This window comes from Mytilus californianus, unplaced genomic scaffold (genome assembly GCF_021869535.1).
Source record: "Mytilus californianus isolate M0D057914Y unplaced genomic scaffold, xbMytCali1.0.p SCAF_1, whole genome shotgun sequence".
Classification (NCBI taxonomy): domain Eukaryota; kingdom Metazoa; phylum Mollusca; class Bivalvia; order Mytilida; family Mytilidae; genus Mytilus; species Mytilus californianus.
In genome coordinates this window covers 130671942-130681738 of record NW_026262581.1, presented here as the reverse complement: position 1 = coordinate 130681738, position 9797 = coordinate 130671942, and the positions used below count along the sequence as shown (strand labels likewise).

Below are 9797 nucleotides of genomic sequence, written 5' to 3'. Positions count from 1 at the left end.
AATTGAAATTACTCTAAGCGCTTAACATAAAAACAATCACTGCAGTTAAAAGAGGTGTTTAACATTAAAATCAAAACAATGAGAATGAATTAAAATTTTGAACACTTATGAAAAAAAAAGGAAACAGAACAATTAAAAGGCATATACTGAAACGGAAAGAACAAAGATAATAGTTACTATCAGTTTAAGAAGTTAAATGTAATCACTAAAAGCTAGTCTAAAATAATGTTTTTTCAATTTTTCTTCAAAAGTTTGATGGAGTGTTTATGTCTTAGATGGCTAGGAAGATCTGAGAAAATGTTCCACGATGTTCACTGAGATGCGTAAATGTACAATAATTTTCACCCAAGTATTCAGAATATCAATAACAACAATGATAATTCTGATCAAATATAAAAATTTCAAACCGTGTCATTTCCGAATAATGTATATGCAGACCCGGCATTCCAATCACAAGCAACAATAACGTTTAGTGTATCTGATTCTTCAATATTATACTATGTATTTTATCAAGATACAGCATATATCCAGCATAATCAATAACTATCATGACAATCATATGGTGAATAAATATTAACTAATGATAACTTAAACATATCTACCTGTAGTCTTTTGTCATTATACTCTACTATCTTACATTTGCAATTTAAAAATCCTTGCGCCATAAAATAGCTTGGCCGTCAATAGGTCTGGCCCAATGTACAATATTAGAATTAGTAGATAATATACCTTTACCAAAAAACATTCCGGATGTAAACTATTCAATTTGGGTAATTCAAAGTCATATGACCAATTTTCTTGTTCAAGGCAAATATCATTATAACTTAATAAATCAATTACAGAATTACCATTCAGATTAAAAGATCTAGAGTTATATGGCACAATATTTAATAAATTACCTTTTGATGATTTCTGTTCTTTATATTTCTATCTATCTATAGTAGTTTTTAGATTTTTATCTATCTATTATAGTTTTCAAGGTAAAAGGCAAAATACCCACACAAAAAATCGTAAAAAAAAGAGATTCGTCATTTAAGGGCAATAACTCCTATAAAGAGTCGACCAACAATTTCATTAATATCAACTTTAATATTTGTATAGATCTTGTCTTGGATCATTTTTGTTTAAAAAAAAATTCTATCTGTCTATTAAAGTTTCCAACAAATGATTGACAAAGACACACAAAATTGGTAAAAATCGTCATTTCAAGGGTCGTAACTCCTATAAATAGACAACTGTCGATTTCAACAATATGACTTTTTTGTAGGCCATGGTTTGTCGATCATTTTTGCTATCTAAAGTATCTTTCTATCTATCTATCATGATTTTCAAGATAATATACAAGAACGCAAAACATTGGTTAAAATCCTGAACAAAATGCAATAACTCCAATAAAAAGTTGACTTATTTGTAGATCTTGTCTTGTTGATCATATTTTCTTTAAAAGTTTCTCTCTATCTATTATAGTTTTCAAGATAAAAGACAAAGTGAAAAAAATTGGTATATTTCGTCATTTAAGGGCAGTAAATCCAATAAGAAGTCGTCTGAAAGTTTTGATGTAACTGGACAGAAGGTTGATCTCAACCTGGGAACAGTATTATACTATATCTATATATATATGTTCCTGTCTCAACATTCTGAACATTTATGCCCCAGTATGAATTCAATGATTGTTTCCTATGCCCAAACAAGATATGAAAAACTTTTGTGTTGCGGAAAATTCATTTTCATACCTTTCCTGTCCACAGTTATTTATTTTCAGGTCTTACCAGGACAGGATATTCATTTTCAAAATCATCACCCCACAGAAAATCAAACGGTCGTCCCCTTATAAATATGATATCATCTGATTCAAGTTTTAACTATGATTTTAAAAGAGCTCTGACTATAATTGAACTCACGGTTAATATTTTAACATTTCGTCAGTGATGTTTAGACAGAATATTTTGTGTCATGTATTATTTACATGGACCTATTGAGTCCATGGGCGGATCCAAGGGGGGGGGGCCTGGGGGGCCCGGCCCCCCCTTTCGTGAGAAAAATTTGGTTGATTATATAGGGAATCACTGAAGCATGACTGGAGCGGGCCACCCCTTAGGTCAGTCAGCGGGCCCCCCCCCCCCCCCTTATGAAAAGTTCTGGATCCGCCACTGGTCATTCTGAAATAAAGATTATCTTATCCAGAGACATATATACACATATGTGTATATATGTCTCTGTCTTATCTAATATGATCTTATATGATTTTTAAAATAAAGGAAAGTGCGGGAAAAACTAATTTATTGTTAGAGTTATCTCCCTCCGTCGAGTTCTTCAGTAATGACATATTTGTAAACATACAAGACGTCTGATCTTCACATGAATTTGCATACTTTTACCTGGAAAATATGTAAAGTTTAGACCAAAAGAATACAAGATACTATGCCAGACTTTAAACTTATAAGGAAAGGTAACAGAATTGCTTATTTTATGGTAATTTTATTACCACAAAGAGTAAAAAAATAACATCCGTAAAAAAAGAAAAAAAAAACGTAAACAAAGCCTTTGAACCTGAACAACACCAAAGAATTTATGGTGCAATCGATTTAAGTGATGTCATTTATAAATTTGAAAATAATGTCTATTCTAGAAAATATGATTAATTTTTGGAATTATGACGTGTCTTCCTCATTACTTGTCAAATGAAAGTAGAATTGATTCTGTACATGTATATGAAATTGTCACAGTGACACAATGCAAAGTTTCACTGTGGATTTTAACACATTACACACATCACCTTTCTAAGCCAAATTATAAAGATTGTAAGTTATATTTATATATTTCAACTTTTTTGAATGACCTTCATTTTTAAATTTGTTACATAATCAAAAACATTTGGTGAAAGGTGCCAATTAGTTAGCAAGGAACTGTCTACCAAAAAGATCATTCATGGTTTTGGACTTATTTGCCTTTTCCCTTGATTCACAACCTTGCATAATTTCATATTCCTGCATTTAATGCTTTCTACTGGATGGATGGCTGATTAACATCAAGTGGCAAATACAATTCATATTCTGGAAGAGAACATGTTAGTGGATATGAACCTTACTGTGTACTAAACCGACACACTGAGTTGGACTTTTAACATGCTAGTTCACAAGGTAACAGTCCGCCTGAATACATGTCATCCTACTGAGGCACATCAGTTTGACTCCAAGCTGACCAGTTTTTGCTCTTACTCCTTAAAGCAGGGTGCTTAGCAGAGAAGCAGCAAATACCAATTTTACAGTCTTTGGTTTGACCTGGCCTGGGTTCAAACCCGCAACCTTCCACACTCGAGGCGAACGCTCTACCATGAGACCAGTGAGGTGTACATGTATTTGTTTACATCCTAGTCCTTTGGCCTTTGTTCGATAGATGTCTCATCAATGTGCACTGTATTTTACAGGGTGGAGGGGCATGAAGTGTTACCTTTGACCGTATGTCTTTCCATTCTTCTGTCTTTCCGTCCATCAATCTTTTCGTTTTTCCATCCATCCATCTTTTCATCTTTCTGTCCCATTTTCGTTTGTTTGAAGCTTGAGTGGGGCATTTGTGTCCTCAGATACATTATTCTATCATTTTTTTACATCCATGTCCTTTGGTGGATAGACGTCTTGTTGTCAATGTGTCCTGTATTTGTTTACATCCTTGTTCTTTGGTCTGTAGTGAATAGATGTCTTGTTGTCAATGTGTCCTGTGTTTTTATTTTTACATCCTTGTACTTTCACTTTTGGTGGATTGTTGTCTCATTGTCAACCATACCCGATTGCCAATGCCTTATTTTTATATTGTCCATGTTTTGTTTTAGCTTTGTATCTTGCTGTTCTGTTTTATTATGGCCATGGGTTTTACAATCTTTTGAAAATATTGAAGATGTTGGTATCATTTCCATTGTGACAGCTCACATGTGTATGTATACTTTATGTTATATCAGTTAATGTTACATTCGATTAAAGTGCAAAGATGTATTACACACACATTTATTACGAATCTAGTTTCAAGTTTGATTATAAGAGTGGTATATTTTAGGAGAACAACATCTGAAGTATTGAGAAATAAAAAGCTATCATGTTGTATGTGTTCCATGTAGACACAGGGACTATGATGACATTTGACATGAAACTGGCAATGGAAAGGTATGTTTGATAAACTATGAATAAAAAATAGTGAGGATACCTTAAATAAGAAAGTAAAATATCATATTATTTGCTGAAATTTGTTTGTGTTTAAATAGCAACATTTATTTAGAATAAGGATATGTTATTTAATAAACAAGTATGTACACTTATGTAGAATGTGTATCTGTATGTTTGTGTCAGTTATTAAAAAAAAGAGGTATGTATATACATGTATTTATCAAAATAAAACAAAAGTATGTACATGTACATTAAACACAAGTGAATAGCTAGAGCCATATCAGCTTTTAAACTTTTGAAACATAGCTTCATTTGTTTAAATGATGTCAGTTTGATTCAATTTCCTTATATTTATAATGAGATAATTTAAAAATAAACTTTGGTTAAGAAAACAGGAGGAAACTATATTACTTAAATAAATGTCAATAAGAAATTTTCTTTGAGTGGAGTAAAATGGTATTCAAGAAAGAAATCGAATTTCATGATAAGAATTGTAAAGCCAAAGTGATTTCAATATTAATGGTCATTATTTCAGTGTGGCAAACTTGCAGCATGCTATTGCCAGAGAATATCCCATTCCAGAGGAAAAGCAAGTGTTGTTAATAAGTGGAGGAGAAAGTTTAGATCCTGTTGCCACGGTTGGAAAATATCATGCTGGAACAGTAAGTATCTACTTTTAAAAGTAGAAGTCATGTATGAATAAATTATATGTTATATATTCATAGCTAATGATTCAGTAATCTGTAAATCATAACTGTTTTAAAATAAATCAAAAGTTTTATGCTATTAAAGATGATAAATATTTAATGACTTTTATTATGGTTAAGGTTCAGTGCAAATTATACTTGTTAGTACCATTTTTATTTTTATTAGATCAGTTAGTTTTATTTTTAATAACATACATCTGCATTGTATGTATATCACTTTATGTAAGAACTTATGTAGGTCTTCCATCAAAAGTAGGTCTGTCTGGTCTTCATTTAATGCTTCATTAGTTTTACATACTAGTTCAGTTAAAATTAATTATGTACCTTATAGTTATATATATAATCTAATACAGTGACACATCAAGTTAAAAGTCATTATGACAAACATTTCCTTATCATATTTGAACTATTTTACTTATTAGTTTTAACTATTAAGCATGTAACTATGTATTATGATGAATTTACTTTACAAAAATTAAAGTGCTTTTTGTACAGTTCTGTTTTATGTTGATTGCTGTGATATTAAAATGTTTACATAAAAACACTTTTTAGCGATCACCAAACACAGACAGCATAGAGAAATAATGCTTTGTAAATGGTTGCCTCTTGGATAGTAATAAATTGCTTAACAAAAAAGTAGGTCATCCTGACCTACATTTCATTCCTAAATCATTCTGTTTGTAAGTTTAAGTTAACAACTTCATATTTGATAGGAATAATATTTCTTCATAGAACACCTTTTAGGTAGTTACAGTGCATATGAAATTTTTGTCACTTTATGCATGACTGACACTGGTTAAGATCCATATCTATACAGATATTTGCCATAGATATCATCATTTCTGCAAACTAAGTCATTTAAGGTTAAACAGATGAGATGATCTTGCTTGTGACAGGTTCATTTTCTTTATATTTTGCACAACAATTTTACATTTCAGGATACAAATCCAATTTTTCTGTTCAGTAAAACTACAATAGAGTCACTGCATCCTCCATCACCAAGTGTACACTATGGGTCAGGTATGAAAATTAGTATCATTTGACTGTATACAAGTGAACCAGTTTGTTCCCTACCCTGATCAGCTTTATTTGACTGTATACAAGTGAACCAGTTTGTTCCCTACCCTGATCAGCTTTATTTGACTGTATACAAGTGAACCAGTTTGTTCCCTACCCTGATCAGCTTTATTTGACTGTATACCAGTATAAACTGTTCCCTATCCTGATCTATGATCGTTTCCCATTCAAACATTCAAAATCCCACTTTAATGTATATATTCATCCAAAACATATTACCACTTGTTAGACTGCAAGTTCATTGAGAAAAAGGGTCTTTAATAACTGAGGTTTATAGTAAGCAGGATTTTTGCCATTAAAAAAAGAATTATTTCTTGAATACTTCTATGTTTTTTTCTGTTGTCTGTGATTATGATCTTACTCAGTCAATTTGCTGTATCAGTAGATTGAACAATTCTTATGTTACAGATGTAGATATACAGAGTCAAGTAGAAGGATCACTTCTGATGCCCCCAGCATATGGAACAGTTGTTTCCAGAGCACAGTTAGCTTTGGTAAGTTTTTTTATTTTATTTTTTTAGCTCACCTGGCCGAAACATTAAGTGTTACCCTTGTCTGTCTGTACGTATGTCCCTAAAATTGGTTTCCGTTCTTTAACTTTAGTTTGCCTCAACCAAATGTTATGATACTTATACACAGTGCTTATTACCACAAAACACAGATCAAGTCTGAATTTGGGTGGCATCACTTTTACCATTCTAGAGTTATGCCCCTTTGCAAATTGAAAATTGACTGAATTTTTCATTTCCTTTGTCTAACTTAAGTTTGCCTCAACCAAATGTTATGAAACTTATACACAATGCTTATTACCACAAAACTCAGATCAAGTTCAAATTTGTGTGGCATCCCGTATATTGTTCAGGAGTAATGTCCTTTTATAACATTATATGCAAGTGGGGGCATCATCTGTGTCCATGGACATTCTTCATTTATTTTAAAATGCATGTAGACAATTAACGGGCTATATATCTGACCTGTAGTCAAGTCCCTATGGTTCAGGCGACAGGTAAACTATTTTGTACTGGACATTGATTGGTCTATTTAAAGTTATTTTCTTAAATTTCAGCAGTTTGCATCTAATTAATTTAGTCAAACAAATTTAGATTATCAAAAAGAAATAAATAAATATGAATTGATGAAAAATTTAAAAAGTTAGTAATAAAGGTTTTAGGTGAAAAATCGTCAGAATCATGTTGTTTAAACTAGTACACGTGAGCACAGGTGTGAGATTTAAATATGCATCTGAATTCTTTTAAAATCTGAAATTATCATTGATACTTTTATCTAACATTTCCAGTATTTTCTTTAAGAAATAACTACTTTACTCAGTCATGCTTCATAAACGTACACAGATTTTACGTATCCGTCTCTGGTCTGTGTTTTACCATTGTCAAGACAACATATTGTACAGTATTAAGAAAATGTGCTTTTTAAAATCGAAAGTAAAGTTTTTGACAACATAATTTTGCACAAATATAGATTCTAAGGCAGATATTAGTATGCTAGTGTTGCACACTCGAATGATGAGCTGTTAATTTAACAGCTTACATCAGAACATGGAATTAATATCAAAAGTCAAGTTTAATATCGTTTTTATGTCAATTAATGTTTATTTGATGCCCAACTGATAACTATGATTGCCTTTTGTTACTATTAAAGTCTTAAGGGGTTAAAATTGGGATAAGACAAAAAATGTCTGGCTAGCTCAAACATTTTTTGGAAGCCCTGGTAGACGCCTTATGGAAGTTATTGCCCTATAATGACGATTTTTCCCATTTTAAGCATTTTTGAAAATTATAATAGATAGATAGAAACTTTAAATAGCAAAATTTTCAGCAAGACAAGATCTACAAATAAGTGATCATGGCTGAAATCTTCAGTTGACTTGTGATTTTGGTGTGCAGTTGTATAATGATGAGTATAAAGTTGTTGTCAATCATTTAAAGAACATTGATATCTAATCAAGCAATCAATATTTGACCCATTCTTGTACAAGTGTAGTTTAAATACAGACAATAATTATTTTGTTTTTTATACATTAATTATTATACATAAGATGCATAAATAAATAATTTCAGTTTATAAAATATCTCCTTTTATCACAGCAAATACATGAAGTAGATCGTGAAGAATTGAAAGCGTGTGAACAGCTTGTTCATGATCAACATCTTCAACAGCAAGGCTGGGCTGCAGTGGTGGCTAATTTAGAAGATATCACAAGGTCAGTTTTTATAGCAGATATTGTCAATTTATCTACATCTATTTACATTTGCAGAATCAATGAAATAAGGTATTCTAAAAGACATTTCAAGTTTATACATTTATATTATATCCCTGGTACCACATTGTGAAAAGTATCTTTATTGCATGACTCATTTTATTTCTATTTCTGTGACAACAGAGCTTATCTGCGTTGTTGCTAATATAGAAGATACCACAGAGTATTCATAATAACTTTATTTTAGATTGTTTTTTTTTTATTTCAGTGCTCTTAGACATAGATCAGAAATATTTACTGAGTCCTACAATGAATACTTAGAACCAAGAGATGATTACTTGAAAGTTCTGTCAAGGTAAGTCATTATACATATAGAGGATCATATAATTATTTTAGTAAAGGTCATACTACTGAAGCCATCACATTTTGAATGTCTGTAATGTTATGGATGCAGTCAAGACAATTTTTAAGCCCCCACCGTCGCCGGAGGGGGCATTAAGTGTTACCCTTGTCCGTACATACGTCCCAAAATTGGTTTCTGTTCTCTAACTTTTGTTTGCCTCAACCAAATGTTATGAAACTTATACACAATGCTTATTACCACCAAACACAGATCAATTTCGAATTTGGGTGGCATCACGTTTATTGTTCTTGAGTTAAGCCCCTTTATAACGTTGTATGCAAGCGGGGGCATCATCTGTGTCCCATGGACACATTGTCCATTTATTTTGTGTGAAAGCAATTGGAGGTCAGAGTAACTTGTCTACAGTACAAGTATGACCCCATGTGAAGTTAATCAATCTGATAATAGGATTAGTATTGAGGCACAAAACAGATGTCAAACTGTGCAATTTTACATACTTATACATGTTGTACCTTTTAAAAGGGTGTTTTTCATTAGGTTTTTATAGGACAGAAGGGCTATGAGCATCAAGGGTGCAGTGTACTTCTAGGCTCTGGCTTCTTACTGATATACCAGTTCTCAACTAGGCTCTGGCTTCTTACTGAGATACCAGTTCTCAACTAGGCTCTGGCTTCTTACTGAGATACCAGTTCTCAACTAGGGTCTGGCGTCTTACTGAGATACCAGTTCTCAACTAGGCTCTGGCTTCTTACTGAGATACCAGTTCTCAACTAGGCTCTGGCTTCTTACTGAGATACCAGTTCTCAACTAGGCTCTGGCTTCTTACTGAGATACCAGTTCTCAACTACCAGTAGGCTCTGGCTTATTACTGAGATATCACTTCTCAACTAGGCTCTAGCTTCTTACTGAGATACCAGTTCTACAGAACTATGACAATTTTGTGTTTCTGGTTCAGTTCTGGTTCAGTTAAGATCATGATAAGTTTTTGTTTTAGTTGTTTACTGTTCTTTGACTAAGATAACAGAACTGTATAACAAATATTTTTTTTGTTTCAGTTAAGACCACTCAATACAGTTTCTGAACAATACCAGTTTTACAAAAATATATGACAAATACTTGTTTTCTGTTTAAGTTGAGACCACTCTTTACCATTCTGACTAAGAACCAGATTTTTATAACAAATATGTTTTTGTTTCAGTTATGACCACTTGTTACAGATTCTTACAGAGATACCAGTTTAATAGAGGTTTATGACAAATCTATTGTTTTTATGT

The 9797-nt window shown here is 32.1% G+C and overlaps 1 protein-coding gene across 2 annotated transcripts in view; it reads left to right on the top strand.

Moving 5' to 3' along the window:
- Positions 1-2314: 2314 nt before the first annotated feature.
- The window catches only part of LOC127734139 (RB1-inducible coiled-coil protein 1-like), a 51750-nt gene continuing 44267 nt past the window's right edge, over positions 2315-9797 (top strand). The window contains exons 1-7 of one of the 2 annotated variants that reach the window (XM_052243825.1): positions 2315-2449; positions 4051-4157; positions 4693-4819; positions 5803-5884; positions 6350-6435; positions 8047-8162; positions 8428-8514. In XM_052243825.1, the coding sequence (XP_052099785.1) occupies positions 4090-4157; positions 4693-4819; positions 5803-5884; positions 6350-6435; positions 8047-8162; positions 8428-8514 (566 nt within the window). In that variant the 5' untranslated portion in view covers positions 2315-2449; positions 4051-4089. Of the gene's footprint in view, positions 2802-4050; positions 4158-4692; positions 4820-5802; positions 5885-6349; positions 6436-8046; positions 8163-8427; positions 8515-9797 lie in introns of both variants that reach the window. The other variant, XM_052243830.1, reaches the window with a different exon arrangement.